Below are 15259 nucleotides of genomic sequence, written 5' to 3'. Positions count from 1 at the left end.
TTTGGTTTGATTTGGGTTGGATTTGGAAGATTGCCAAAATCACGTTTAACAGAGACAGTTCGTGAGAATCCATCAGCTATCCCTTTTTTAAATGTCCTTATATTTGCTAACAACTACATTATTGTGTTTTATAAACCATTTATCGCGTTTATGTACTGAATATAAATGCTAAATAGGGGGATTTCAAAAGTAAATTGTTACTGTTCAAGGTTTAGCGAACTTGTGCTTTTTCTTTCTGAAAGCTTGTTTGATTGGAAAAGTTACAAAATCATTGCACTCCACCTTTAACTCTAAGCCACAGCTAGAGCCACAACCTGAGTGCCTGCCCCTCCCTTATTACCACCACTGACAACACCTTGAGCAAGCAAACTGACCAACCCATGTTGCTTAAAATTATTGTCAATAATTAATAGAGATGAAACTTATAACAGGATAAACCTTAGTGCTCTGTCCCTCCTTTATTACCAACTATATGACCGTGAGCAAGGCCCTAAATGGAGCTCAGGTTGGACTAGTTGTACTGAGTGACTTTCAAGTGTGTAATCCTTAAAAAAAAAGAGCACTGCGCTCCGCCGTACTACAGCTAGATGAGATGAGGATTTTTTTTAAAACACTATTCTGGAACCTACAAGAAAAGAGAGTCCGATCAATTTATTGCCATAAAGTCATGGGGTAAAAGGTTTGCATTTTGACAGTGCCGGAAAAGCATAGGTGAAACAAATATTTTGCTCCGTTCCATCAAGTGTCCCAGTAAGTAAAGATTGTGCCTGCACGCACAATATCAGAACCCTGGAACTAGTTCACCTAAAGGAAATGCTGTTGTTTTTAATGTCATCAATTACACCTGGGCGTTTCCTGTTTTGACAAGCTAAAATGTCTGCTATGTAAAAAGTGGACCTGTTAAACCTGCAGAATTATGAGAGAGTGGTGTTTGGCTATAAGACAGATGGATAAGAAAGTGAGGACTTGGCAAACTTGTTACTGTGGCACACATATTTCACTAATTATATCTTTAGAGCTGCACCATTCTAGCAAATGGATATAATAATTTAAATGTATTGTGCATCATTTTTACATACCTGGCCAAAATTCAGCCCAATATATTTCGTATCTTAAGAAATTTCGGGATCTTTACTAAAATATTGAAATAAAGTTCTTTGGGTTTTGAATAATATCTGACCGCACAGCACAAGTTTGCAATGACTGGCCTACTGGCAGGTCTGAGGGGTTGAAGAGTTTAAGGTATTTAAGTCTGCAATTTATCTCTGGAAGAAAAAACGAATAAAGTCTGTGAAAGACATTCGTTTAAATTTAAATTCAGGAAATAAAAGTGAACTCTAACCCCACAGTATTATTCAAATCTATGTAAAATACTATGTCAGAGTGGATTTTCCAATTTTTCCACACATATAAGTCCAAAGTGAAACAGCTTTAGCTGCCACATTTACTTGAAACGAAATCTTACAGTAATTTAATTTAGATGAGATTTCATTTTTTGATTTTCGATACATCTGCAAAAATGTCTAAAAATATGTTTTCACTTAATTATTATGGGTTATTCAGCTTAGATTAATGGGAAAAATGGCAATTTTACTCATTTAAAATTTAATCCACAACATAATGAAGTGGGCAAAAGTTGAAGGGATCTGAACACTTTTCTGAAGTCAATGTACAGCCTGCCCTGCAGCTATTTTACAAATCAGAAACCACCACAGAAAGAAAAGCAACACTAAAGAGAATCATAACATATCTGATTGATTCAATTATCATTTATTCATTCAAAAATAGTTCAATTTTGACATATTCCTGTCATCATGATCTACATTACGTATACAGTATGTTATTACATGTTAGTAACTGGTAACATTGTTTAATATAAAGAGATAAGACAGAGTATTATTACCAGATTAAATTGAGAGTGCAGCCTTTATGCTATGCTTGGTTTATGATCCCATTAAAAGTACTCAATGGGGTCTTGGAGACTCTTGTTTTGCTGGATACCAGACAGCTCAAACTCTTCTCCATGACATGGGAGTCTTTTGTAAACACGGAGGTGAACATGTTCATCTCCTCCCACATGGACCTGCAAGGAAGCAAAAGTAAGTGTTTGTGTCCACCTGATGAATGTGAGTCCAGTAATCATCTCCTTTTTAGCTCTGCTTTGCTCTCCAACAACTCCTGAGAAAACAATCTGGGTCCTTAGGTGCTAAATGTACCGCTATGTTCACAATCTAGTTGCTCACTATCTCTGTCTGCTGTTTGGAGGCAGACAGGTACCATACAGTGGATTTTTAGAGCATTCTGCTGAAAACTGCTGCCTGCTGCGTCCGAAAATGATGCTATGAGTCTGAAAGTGTGTTTCCATCCACCCGTTTTTTATGTGCATTTTCAATTTGTGCATAAAGAACTTGTGGAATGGAAACTCCAAAAATTCCCCAAAAATTTGTTTTTACAACTTGCAGACGTGGAAAAGTTGGTGTTTCTTTGTGTTGATACACAGTTGTATACAACTGTGTACCAACTGTATTACTGTGAACCAAAACATTAAAGCTGTGGGCTGGAAAACCAAAACAAATAGCTGGAAGTCACTACAAGTCTCCATAAAGATGAAGGGAACTGCAGAGTCCAGTGATAATCCCCTGTGGGTTCATCACTATAAGCAAGCCCTTTCACACACAAGTTATGTGATCCATTGTTTAAATAGAAAAAAATACTTATTATAGCCACTTTAAATTTCACTTGATCTTGTTGCGAGAGAGTAAAATTCGTTTCAAGTAATCCATCTGTTTTTTTTCTAAGGAGCCCCAAATATCTTTAAAGATGACATTTTTTATAAGCTTGTGGACACAAATTAAATGATCACCTTTCATGATTTGTTTGCCTTGTAAATAATAATCACCTTAATGAAGTAGTTTTTCCCGGCCACAACCTGTGTCCTGTATCTCTTGGCTGTGAAAACATCATAGGTCTTCCCTGCTTTCTGCTCTGCATGGGGCTTCATCTGAGTGAGAATGAATAGACATCGATATCAAAAATAAAACAGAGGCGCTGCTAAATGTGGGTGAATAGTTTTGAGGGACCAAAGTCAAAGTCTAACTATGATCCTTGTTCTACTTACGATGTCACAGATCTTCTGAACTTCGGCTTCGGCATCGGCCTCAGTTACATCGGAAAGACCTCCACACATCATAGCTGCTGTTACAGTTTTACAGTTGTAACTACAATGAACTGAAAAAAGGAACTTAGCCAAACTTGTCTGCTTCTGTGAGGTTTTCTTTTTGAGTCGGTCAATCATGTGATGCTTTGGAGTGTACCACAAGCGTAAGAGGAGAGGGTGGGAGGTGGGGTTAAACGATGCAAGCCGATTAAAACAACAGCAAAAAAAGTATCTGAATTTAAATAACTTTAGAATTAACGCTTATATTCCTATTGTAAATAATTTGAAGTAAGAGGAGGGGAGGTACATAAAATAAATTTCAATATTTCCCTTTGTTCTTCCCTCTTTACAAGAATGTGTGTTAGTCCGAGAAGTGGCTGTGTTGTGAGGTGACAGTTCAGCCTTTTTCTTCAACACACAGCTGGGAAATCATGGTTAGGCGAGGACTTTGGGGTTCCTTGTTTGGGGATTTTGAGAATCAAAGATGATTCATAGACTAACTAAACTGCTTAATAAGCTTTTTTTTTTTTTTTTTTTTTTTTTAAATTCTGCTGTGGAGCTGATCAGCAGAGTTGCCCCTGTATAACTCAGCTCTGGTAAGGTCAGCACCTTGCATGGTTGCTTGCTACCATGCATGTGTGAGTGTGTTTGTAAACACATTGTGAAAGGCTAATGCCTTACATTTAGTGACTTTTCAGATTTATACTTTGTTTATACTTGGGAGTGTACCAACATTTCAACCAGCTTCTGAGTGGCGCTCACGTTTATACTTTGGAGTGTACCACCAGCGTAGGAAGAGAGGGCGGCAGGTGGGTTTAAACAATGCAAGCTGATTAAAAAAATAACATAAACGTATCTGATTTTAAATAACTATAGAATTTACGCATATATTCCTATTATAGATCATTCAAGTAAGTGTAGGGAAGGTACGTAGAATACATTTCAATGTGTCTCTTAGTCTGTCCCTCTTTACAACAATGTGTTAGGGCGGAGGTGTTGTGTTTGGATGTCACAGTTGAGCCTTGTCTTCAACACACTGCTGGCAAGTCTTAAGTTGGAATTTCACGCACTGATTACTCTGAAATCTGGGAAGATGAATCACACTCACTGATTAGTCCAGTTCATTGTTTAATAAGTCATAGACTAACTAAACTGCTTCACAAGCTTTTTTTTTTTTTTTTTTTAAATTCTGCTGTGGAGCTGATCAGCAGAGTTGCCTATTAGGATTAAAGCCCCCTGTGTAACTCAGCTCTGGTAAGGTCAGCACCTTGCATGGTCGCTTGCTGCCATGCATGTGTGAGTGTGTTTGTAAACACATTGTGAAAGGCTAACGCCTTACATTTAGTGACTTTTCAGATTTATACTTTGTTTATACTTTGGAGTGTACCACCATTTCAACCAGCTTCTGTGTGGCGCTCACGTTTATACTTTGGAGTGTACCACCAGCGTAGGAAGAGAGGGCGGCAGGTGGGTTTAAGCAATGCAAGCCGATTAAAAAAACAACAAAAACGTATCTGATTTTAAATAACTTTAGAATTTAGGCTTATATACCTATTATAGATCATTTAAAGAAAGAGTAGGGAAGGTACGTAGAATACATTTCAATGTGTCTCTTTGTCTGTCCCTCTTTACAACAATGTGTTAGGGCGGAGGTGTTGTGTTTGGATGTCACAGTTGAGCCTTGTCTTCAACACACTGCTGGCAAGTCTTAAGTTGGAATTTCACGCACTGATTACTCTGAAATCTGGGAAGATGAATCACACTCACTGATTAGTCCAGTTCATTGTTTAATAAGTCATAGACTAACTAAACTGCTTCACAAGCTTTTTTTTTTTTTTTTTTTTTTTTTAATTCTGCTGTGGAGCTGATCAGCAGGTCCCAAAAACAGAGTTGCCTATTAGGATTAAAGCCCCCTGTGTAACTCAGCTCTGGTAAGGTCAGCACCTTGCATGGTCGCTTGCTGCTATGCATGTGTGAGTGTGTTTGTAAACACATTGTGAAAGGCATTATATAGATGCAGCCACTTACCATTTAGTGACTTTTCAGATTTTATATACAAAACTTGGTTTCTGATCAACAACTTAAATTTGAGGCATTTATGCATTAAGCTGACTACCCAACAATACATATAGAAGTTAAAATGATTACCATTTCAAACAGCTTCTGTGTGGCGCTCACGTTTATACTTTGGAGTGTACCACCAGCGTAGGAGGAGAGGGTGGCAGGTGGGTTTAAACAATGCAAGCTGATTAAAAAAATAACAAAAACGTATCTGATTTTAAATAACTTTAGAATTTACGCTTATATTCCTATTATAGATCATTTAAAGTAAGAGTAGGGGAGGTAGGTAGAAAACATTTCAATGTGTCTCTTTGTCTGTCCCTCTTTACAACAATGTGTTAGGGCGGAGGTGTTGTGTTTGGATGTCACAGTTGAGCCTTGTCTTCAACACACTGCTGGCAAGTCTTAAGTTGGAATTTCACGCACTGATTACTCTGAAACCTGGGAAGATGAATCACACTCACTGATTAGTCCAGTTCATTGTTTAATAAGTCATAGACTAACTAAACTGCTTCACAAGCTTTTTTTTTTTTTTTTTTTTAAATTCTGCTGTGGAGCTGATCAGCAGGTCCCAAAAACAGAGTTGCCTATTAGGATTAAAGCCCCCTGTGTAACTCAGCTCTGGTAAGGTCAGCACCTTGCATGGTCGCTTGCTGCTATGCATGTGTGAGTGTGTTTGTAAACACATTGTGAAAGGCATTATATAGATGCAGCCACTTACCATTTAGTGACTTTTCAGATTTTACATACAAAACATGGTCTGTGATCAACAACTAAAATTTGAGGCATTTATGCATTAAGCTGACTACCCAACAATATGTATAGTAGTTAAAATGATTAAAATAAAAGGTTTATGTATTATATAATATATATATTATAATAATATGAAACTGGCTTCTGCATAATGTGTATTTTTACTTTAACACCTTAAACATATTCTGCAGATAATACCTCAAGTAAAACTTTTAATTCAGGACTTTTATGTGTAACTGAGTACTTTTACATTGTGATATTGCTCCCGTCCGTTCCTGAGGAGTCATGTCACAAAACTCTCTTCCCGGCACCTCCAAGATTATTTCTGCTGTTCCCCTGTAAGAGCATAACACTCTAGACAAAACACAAGCAAATTAATTAAACGTCTTCATCAATTTGACAACACGTGTACTGTGTGTATTTGCAGTGCTTTTTTTTTTTTTTTTTTTTTTTTTGTGTTTACTTGCAGCATGTTTGTCTGTTTGGTTGTGTTTTGATTATTTGCATGTGCTTTCTTAAGTTGCAGTATGTTGAGCCACTGCTCAAGTCTCAAGTTTTGACCTGATAAAATCCCAGAACAATAATATTAGATAGGGTAGGGACAGGGAGACCTTGCAGTGATGTATTCATTTATTAGTATTTTTGAACTGGAAGGAATTGGTCTCCATTATGTAAAAAAACAAAACAAAACAAAACACTATTAACACAGCTTTAAAAGGAACATTTTTGGTTATTGACCAGCATTCAGAGAACTGAATGACTTGCAGCGTGTCTTGTGATTAGTGTATAAAGACTTATGACTTGACTTGGACTAAATGACAGACCTCGCTTTCAACAGGACTAAATGACAGACCTCGCTTTCAACAGTCTTCACTGGAACTACTTTCTTCCAAAGAGATGGTAGTTTATTTTAAGTTTTACTGCATTAATACACACAGACTATATGCAGCATTAAGATACTGCTCATATGTAAACAGATCAGTAATTGAACACTCTTAAATGTATTCTTGAGACCTGAGGACATTTTACTGCCAACCGTGTACAACTAAATCATGTAATGTTGTACTTCCACACTGTGGTACTGCAGGTTTTACACAAGTAAAGGATTTGAGTATTTCTTCCACATGCTCACAATTTAATTAATTACATGGCTGCAAAGAAGCTATTTAAATGTATTACAAAGGTTGAATGAAGATCATTTGCCGAAGCCACTGCATAGAAAACATCAAATATTTGATTTTAAAAAGTATCAGTTGTTTTTTATTGAAATTGTTATTTATGACAGTAATCGAGTCCTGATAAAAATAGAGACGTGACCATATCTGTGTCCCGCACTAAAATAAGCAAGTCAGTGCCCAACCCCAGTCCACAGTCAGAACAAGGATTTGAGTATCACTTTGTAACAGAAGTGAATTCAGTGTGGGTGCTTCCTAACATGTCCGCTGTTGCTGCTGAGCAGTTTGGGATACACTGTACTTAGGGAGCATCCGTGTCCGATGACCACCAGCTCTTTCAACTATGTAATCTTTTACAAAGTTGTTGTAAATCCCTTAATTGCTTTCTGCACATACATTGATTTAATGATGAATCTAACAAATGGACAAGCATCTGTAATAAATGGATGGCTGTTTCTAAATCTCCCTGTGTTTCCCTGTCTTGGGTAGAGTTGGAACTAGATCAAGTTTATCTGACTCCCAACTGCCTCATACTTGTCCAGATTTGGTAATGCACAGTTGAGGGGCATTGTCCAACCTCTGTGGGATATCAAGCACCTGGTGAATACTCGCAATGTTATAAAAGTATCAGAAACATATTGTGTGCCAACTTCTTAAAGAAGAATGTACTACAGTAGGGAAGTGAAAGTACGAGAAAGAGAAGAAAAGAAGAAACTAGAGAAAAACACAGAGAAGGGACAAGACAAGAAGAAATGATTGAGGAAGAAGTGAAGTGAAGGGAGGAGAAAAGAAGAAGGATATAATGAAACTCACAGCAGAGAGGAGAGGAGGTTGTAGGGCAATATGACGAGGGAACCCTCTCATGTAAAAGGTAAATATTTCATGTTATTAGATTTAATGCAGTGATGAATTATACCTCTGACTTGATTTCTAAAGTTATTAACTACAACTTGCTTGACCTCCATTTTTCTTTTAGATGTGAGAGGAGAGGAGAGGAGGCAGGAGGGCAAAATGAACAGTCCACCCTCTCATGTGAAGGGTATGTATCAACTCATTTAATGTTATTGTCAGAAGTCTTTAAGTGATCACGAAGTCATCTGTTAGTTATCCAGCCATACTTACCCAATCATCATCAAACTATACCTACCAAAGAAATTGATTCAAACTTTGTGCACAAAGATGAATTCAGTAAGTAGGAAACTAAATTCCCTGAAAAGCAGTCTGACAGCAGTTTTACCTTTATCAAAGCATTCATGTAATAACTTGAGACTGGCCGGCCTGAAATGTGTTTAACCTCTTGTGTTTTGCTTTGCAGTCAAGAGAACCCTGAACGGCCACTTCATCAACTACAAGTGAACCATCTTTCTAGAAAGATTTTTGGTGTGATCAAACAGTGCGAAAAAAAAAAAGTGTTTCACATTCAAAGGGAAAAAAAGAAGAAGCGTCTCAGTTTGATCTCTTTGATTTATGTTTGCGCACAAATGTGCACATCTATAGAATTATGACCCAGTTTTGTTCACATGTATAGGCCTTGTTTTAAAGATTTATTATTTAGTTTATATTATGCTCACATGCTTCACATTCCTAATAAAGTTGTATTTAATGAAACTGCCACAACCAGACACAAATATTTCAGCCTAGGAAGACTGGATGGGCTAATGGGAACTGGAGGCAAGAGTACATACAAGATAATTTTTTTTCCAGATGTGACCAGACTAAGTATGGTTAAAGTAGACCTTGATAAAAGATTAACCATTAAAGTCAATTTTTTTTATTATTATTGGTCAAACAAATATAAGATATTTGAATATTTAACTTGGGCTTCAGGAAATAATGATGGCCATTTTAAACTCTTTCCTGGACTTTTTTATCCTAAAAAGTCAATTATTTATGAATGAAAATACTTGTCAGATGTATTGAAAATGAAAATAATTGTTGGTTGCAGCCTTAAAGTTCTCCTATGATGGGCTAATAGAATTTCGTATTAATAATTAGAGCCAATTAAGTAATCCAGCCCGTAGTTTGGTACCATTGCCATACATGATGGTCTGTTTTAAAGCCTTCTCCAGACTTGCAGGAGTACAGTTGTTGTGGGATCACTGTATTTTATTGAAATTAGATTTTATTTTTTATTCTCTGCAAGAAGCAGCCCAATTTCCAATGCACTGGGTCCAGAAAACCTAAATCAGCTTAAAATAAAGAAAAATTATAATTTGTGTGTAATTGTAGATTGTAAACTCTTCAGGTTATAAAGGCCTGAGAATTCCCAGAATCTTGTCCACATTTGTGCACTTTTGGTCTGGGGCTGCTTTTCATGATTTGGTTTTAGCCCTTAGTTCCAATTAGGGAAAACTTAATTCAATAGCATACGGTGTTATTTTGCCTGTATAATGTATATTAAGGAGGGCTGACCACTCCAACCAATGCATGATGGAGACATAGAAGAAGCATATGAAATATCCAATGAGGACATCTTCTGGACAAGTACGATAAATCCAGGATCAGTAAGAAATTCAGACGTGATAGACATCCTACTCCTGACTTTCATCTAGCTGTAATATTAGATCCATCATTGTAAAATACAATCAAATATCTCCAATTCTAAATTTGGCCACCTGACCTAGTTTTACAACACTGCCTGTAGACTTTTGTGTTGAATTGGTTCATGCTAACTCTAATAGAGAACCCCTGGCATGATGTAGAGCAAGAGAGACAGAACAATTGATGATTCTCTGGATTCAGAATACCAACCACTTTTTACCAAATTTGACTGGAAGAAATTGGTCAGTGGGCAGAGAATAGTAGTCCAGTTGAAAGAAGTGAGCCTTCTATAGAAGTTGCCTACTGCACTGATTCCCAACCTTGTATAGCCAATCAGTCATGACCCCTCATTACCAGCAGATTATATCAACGAAATGCAACCAGTTTGGCTAAACAGTGATGTCCCCTTCTCAGACAGCTTCATTTCAACAGTTTTTAGCCATGCTAATGGCATTGCTCTAGTGACGGCAATGTCACTTGCTTGGTCTATCAATCAACTCTGGTCCAGACTAAAAATTCTTGAAACCTCTTAGATTTACTGTGTCTTGTGACTGCTTGAGGTTTGAAATCACCGGCCTACAGTACAGACTGTACCCTGTGCACAGCAGCGAAGCAAGTGCGTTAAAAATATCTTGCGGGAAAATCAATTTTTTTCATGGAACCAGACACCAAGAACAGATAGGTTTCAGCAATTGCACAATATGTGGCAGGGCTATGATACACTAGCTCTGACAGTTTTGAGAGGTGGAAGTATTTAAGCAGTTAGGAATAAAGCTGATAAGTGTGTGAAGAATTTGCAGGCGGTTGCTTCAGTAATGTGCGGATGGAGATCTCAAGGGTCAATGAAGAGATGTTTTAATGAGCACTGAGTAAGACAGTGTTCAGCAGGGTTAATGAGGCTGCACACCATATATTCCCTCACAATGGCTGAATTATGTCATCAGATGGGGCAGGACTCCCCCCTGGGGAGCAATGAGTTAAGATATATGAAATATTCTTCCATCCGGGTGGTGGGTGGTGATGGGAGAGCTGCTTTCACTGACTGATACAGTTCTGGAGGCTGGGAGCCTGCCAAAGAGATGAAAGTGTGTAATGATTGTGAAAAAAGGAGGAAACTCCCACAGAGAGATTGTTCACTGTTGGGGAAAAAAAAAAGATCTTTCTTTTTATTATTGATTCAAAATAGGCCAAAGGAATATACTCTAGACTGAGACATATAAGAAAATTAGGAAGCACGTGACAGGATTTTTAAAAAGAACAAAATCATGTTAAAACCTTGGAAGGCACAATTGCACAACAAGGGGGGATTCTGTCAAAAGTAAAGGCAGTTTGTGAAGATGTGGCAAAAAAGTGGGATTATAATAATGCAGATCAAATAATATTTGTATTCTAAAGCTGCAAAGAGTTAAATCATCCAAATGTCTGTGGGCTTTGTTTGATAAGAAACTCACTTTGATTTGCAAATACAAAACTATATAAGCCGAAGTTTCTGGCATAATGGATAGATTTTGGGGTAATCAATGAAAGTATTCCAGAAACCATTAGACCTGTGAGCAGTCACGGTACAAGAAATGGTCAGTTTGCCTTGTGTAAAGACTGGTTTCTACTCTTTTTTTTAACATGGTATGTGCCTTTGTGTTGTTGTTTCTTGTATATTTTAACCCTTCCCGATGTTTGTATGTTTGTGTTGTTTTTATGTGTAAGCTGAGTTGTCTATGAGTGCCTTGTTTTTGCCCTCGCAGGCCTCGAATTGCCCCTTGAGGTACCGATGAAGTATCCTCAAGTCAAAAACGACACACAAATAACAGACTTTCGCACAAATCTCATGGCAACTCCCGACAGGATTTTTCACCCAAAAACATAATGTATCCTGTTATATCTGGCAAGTTAGATTTTTGTTTCTTGATTTTTCTTGTTCTAAAATGCTCTCGCAACTCGCGTCCCGGTGTAGCGTTTATCAATAAACATGTCTGTGAGAGCTATAGCGTTTCCAACCTGAGGATGGCGCCAAGTGCAGCGTTTAGTCGGGGTCAGGCCTGAAGAAGGAGAAGAGGAAATACGCCTGCGCGAGGGTGGTACATCGTCGACAGCCTTCAGCCATGGCAACTACTCGGCGTTGCATGAACTGTGCACTTGTCGCCATCATGCTGTCCTATGTGCTGTCACGTAGTTTCTGCCCTGTTGTTGCCGAAGTGAACCGCAGGTCTTGCAAGACCATTGGTTCGGTTTTACGGACTTTTACAACCTCAAGTCCTAAATTCGGAGAAGCACCGGACAATGGTAAAATAAAATATATGTATCCTGATATACAGTCACCCAATGCTAGTCCTGCAGGTCTACGTGTCTGTGTCTCTTAGTAGTGAACTTTTAATCTTCTGGGTGTCGTAATATTCATATTATTGTCGTTTTAAAGAGCTGTTAAGTGCTTACCAATGTAAAAAATGTTTTGTAGCCAAGTTACTGTAGTAGTTTATGCCACTATCAAAGCCTGCCTTTGCGTTTGCTGCCAACGTCTTCACGACGAATGGACTTCCGGCTGTGCGTCCAGTGTTGTTCCTGACTGCTTGAAACAGAGAGTTTGGCTGACTGGCAATTTTGTTTCAAATGGAAAAGAATGGTCAAAGCTCTAGTTTACCCTCAAAGCAGACAACAACAGCATTTACCTGCAGAGGAAGTTAAAATAACAGGTTGCTATTAAATCAGTGGATGGTCAGTTTAAGTAAATAGGCTTTAAACTGGCAAAAGTTGAATGTTATTGTTATACTAAAGTGTCTTGTTTTGTTTCCATCTCAGCTTCAGTGGTGACCTACTCGCAGCTGAAGAGCATGTTGTCCAACCGTGACATTCAGCTATTTGATGTGAGGAATCCTGATGAACACCAGGCTGGACGCATTCCAGATGCTGTCAACATCCCATGTAAGTGGCAACACATGTACAAAGAGGGGAAAAGTGTGGTTTTCTGTGGGGATTTTTCTTTCTTTTTTTTTTTTTTTTTTAAATTTCATATTCATATGTGTGTGTGAATATCAGTGGGCAACCTGGAAGAGTCTCTGAACCTGTCCCCAGAGGGCTTTCAGCAGAAGTTTGAAGTGAAGGCTCCTGGGAAAGATGACGCCAACATCGTGTTTCATTGCAAAAGTGGCAACAGGAGCGCCAAAGCATTGGACATCGCCCGTCAACTGGGATTTAGCAGGTAAATAATGCGAAGGCAATGGCAAAGTTTACGTGTTGCTGTTTAATTATTAATCAGTCCTGGTTCTGCAGCTAGAGTACAATGTCCTCAGATAGAGCTTCAGTTTCTTTTAACACTTGATAACCTTTTGGCAGAAATTCAAACAACAGTGATAGGAGACTAAGCTACTCTCTTTATGTTTCTTGTTCTCAGGGTGAGACATTATAAAGGAGGGTACAGTGAGTGGGCAGGGCAAGAAGGAAAATGAACCTGGGCTGAATTCTGCACATTATAGTCCCATATCTTGATTAAAAATACAGCTAGATCAGAACTACAGAATGTACATTAAAGATGACACATAAGAATTACTGTTGAGCAATGTTCAGTTACAATTTTATATCATACTGAATGTTTATAAGTGACAGTTTAAATTCACATTGGCTGTTATTTTATAAGTAAATACCACTTAGAAGATTGCACTTCGTTGGCTTTTTATGTTTCTTAACTGATTCAACCCGGCCAATAAGGTTTCTCATTTCATGCTCTGCACCCTTTGGATTCCACGTAAAGAAATATGTTCTATGACAAAACTGATTAATGTGAAAGTGCTTGATGTTGATTAAATTACATATAAAACTCATCATGTCTTTGTATGTCTTTGTAGACCTGCAGTTTGTTCCAATTCCACATTACAAACTTTTTTTTGCAGTTTTTACCATTATATTGTATTTGTCATTGTGTACTGTTTCTCTAGTTAGCAAAAAAAATCAACACACATTGCTTAACACTATAGACTTTTTTTCCCCCAACTTATTTCTTTTCAATTCCTTGTAGTAGTTTACAAAAAATGACTTACAAATGCAGCTCCAAGAATAAAAGAAAAAGAAGAAAAGGCCAAAAAAAAAAAGAAAATGAAATAAATGCCAAAAAATAAAAAATTCAAGAAAGAGAGAAATTAATTTTTAAAAAAGAAATAAAAGGTTAGTTAAAATAAATCATAAGAGTTGATGAATTCAGAATGACAGTTGAAGTTTTTTTTCTTGAGCCTAAGAAATTATTTCTAATAGGTGAGTGACATTTTTTGTCTATAATTTCAGTTTATAGGTGCTTTTTTTTTTCTCCATTCCATACACCTCCTTTAGTCCAATTGTCCATTCTCCTGTGAACAGTGCATCTTCACTAAGCCAAAGTGCAGTACATTTCCTTGACATAACCAGATGAATATTTAGCAAGTACAAATGTCTCTGGTCTTCAGGAATCACTCCCAGTGCTGCACTCTTGGGACTCATTTGCAGGAGTATGTCCAAAACATTATTTATAAGAGGAGAAAAAAAACTTGTTAAAATACTGTACATGTGCCAGTGCATGTCAATCAAAACAAATTTGCAATTAAGCGTCAAAAAAAGACAGCAAAATGTTTTTACCAGAGGTATAATAGTTATTTTTTGCAATTTGTCCAAAGTATTTTAGCGCCATTCTGAATTTATTTTAGGCTCCTGCATTTACTTTGTGAAATAAATCACGGGATAATAGGGCTCATCAAGCAGCTCACTCAAAATCTGTTGAGACTGTTTTGAGTATACTTTATTTTTTCACTTTTCCACGCTGACCATAATCACACATACTACAAACTCAAAACTTGCTTAGAATTATTGATCTAGACAGTGGGATATAAGCAGTTTGATCTCTGGACCAGTAGATGGCAGCAAGGTTTCAACCAACGTTGAAAATGTTTATTTCTATTTTTCCACCGCCACTGTCCTTCATCATTACTGTAGTGATGCCCTCTCAGGCCTGACCTTCACTCTGGTATCAGTCTAGACAGGTATAGATCCTGTGAGTAACAGCTTTGTGAGCAGCTGTGAAAACCTCAATCTGCACAAGGTCCGTACATTCCTCATTGAGAGAGCGCAGATCCCACTTTACCCTCCACCTTTCTATTTTATCCCCTTTCATCAGGGCTATTTGCAAAACATCAACAGCATAGCAGGTGCTGTTATACATCCAAGTGGATCCTCTCTGTGACTGTGAAAGAGGAGTTTGGACGTGCTTCTATTCCAAAGCACCTTCATTCCTTTGTACATTTAACTCTGTATTATAAATCACCAAGTCAGTGAGGCAAAAGCCATTCCAGAAAAAAAAAATTATACAATTCCAGAAGCTATCATTCACATGTGAGAGACTGACTCTGTTTCTCCATTGCATAGTGTATATAAATGGAGTGGAAGGGAAATCAGAATTTACTGGACATTTTTTGAGTGAGTGGAGAAGCAGTTTTGTGCTGTAGTATCATCCAAAGTCAAAAGTCACCATGTGTTACAGCTGTCACACATCATCAGTTTTGTCAAGTTTCAGATGTATGGATTCATGCCAGCTACAGTAGGTATTAGGATTCTCTTC

The 15259-nt window shown here is 37.6% G+C and overlaps 2 protein-coding genes and 1 long non-coding RNA gene across 4 annotated transcripts; 2 read left to right on the top strand and 1 right to left on the bottom strand.

Moving 5' to 3' along the window:
* Window positions 1-1749: 1749 nt before the first annotated feature.
* Window positions 1750-3328, bottom strand: LOC120789540 (cystatin-B-like). Its single transcript, XM_040126266.1, has 3 exons — window positions 3119-3328; window positions 2900-3001; window positions 1750-2083 (listed from the first exon to the last, which is right to left on the bottom strand). Exons 1-3 carry the CDS (start codon window positions 3293-3295, stop codon window positions 1955-1957), a joined length of 408 nt encoding a protein of 135 aa, XP_039982200.1. The 5' UTR covers window positions 3296-3328; the 3' UTR covers window positions 1750-1954.
* A 357-nt stretch (window positions 3329-3685) lies between these two features.
* On the top strand, window positions 3686-8912 carry LOC120789541. Of its 2 annotated transcripts, none has more exons than XR_005707409.1 (3): window positions 3686-3753; window positions 8123-8185; window positions 8462-8912. It is a non-coding gene; the product is annotated as an uncharacterized LOC120789541 (long non-coding RNA). The 2 variants fall into 2 exon arrangements; XR_005707410.1 differs by lacking the exon at window positions 3686-3753 and adding an exon at window positions 7914-8017.
* A 2796-nt stretch (window positions 8913-11708) lies between these two features.
* Window positions 11709-13499, top strand: si:ch211-161h7.8 (thiosulfate:glutathione sulfurtransferase). Its single transcript, XM_040127193.1, has 4 exons — window positions 11709-11967; window positions 12481-12603; window positions 12718-12880; window positions 13073-13499. The coding sequence occupies exons 1-4, from the start codon at window positions 11787-11789 to the stop codon at window positions 13125-13127; spliced, it is 522 nt and encodes a 173-aa protein (XP_039983127.1). The 5' UTR covers window positions 11709-11786; the 3' UTR covers window positions 13128-13499.
* Window positions 13500-15259: the final 1760 nt, after the last annotated feature.

This window comes from Xiphias gladius, chromosome 5 (genome assembly GCF_016859285.1).
Source record: "Xiphias gladius isolate SHS-SW01 ecotype Sanya breed wild chromosome 5, ASM1685928v1, whole genome shotgun sequence".
Lineage (NCBI taxonomy): Eukaryota > Metazoa > Chordata > Actinopteri > Istiophoriformes > Xiphiidae > Xiphias > Xiphias gladius.
The sequence above is the reverse complement of the archived record's forward strand: the minus strand, read 5'-3'. Positions and strand labels throughout refer to the sequence as shown.

Coding starts and splice junctions, on each gene's coding strand:
- LOC120789540 (XM_040126266.1), bottom strand. CDS start 3,295: ATGATTGACCGACTCAAAAAGAAAACCTCACAGAAGCAGACAAGTTTG. Junction 3,002..3,118: donor TTCAGAAGATCTGTGACATC/GTAAGTAGAACA, acceptor ATTCTCACTCAG/ATGAAGCCCCATGCAGAGCA. Junction 2,084..2,899: donor GGAAAAACTACTTCATTAAG/GTGATTATTATT, acceptor GCTTCCTTGCAG/GTCCATGTGGGAGGAGATGA.
- si:ch211-161h7.8 (XM_040127193.1), top strand. CDS start 11,787: ATGGCAACTACTCGGCGTTGCATGAACTGTGCACTTGTCGCCATCATG. Junction 12,604..12,717: donor AGATGCTGTCAACATCCCAT/GTAAGTGGCAAC, acceptor TGTGAATATCAG/TGGGCAACCTGGAAGAGTCT. Junction 12,881..13,072: donor CGTCAACTGGGATTTAGCAG/GTAAATAATGCG, acceptor TCTTGTTCTCAG/GGTGAGACATTATAAAGGAG.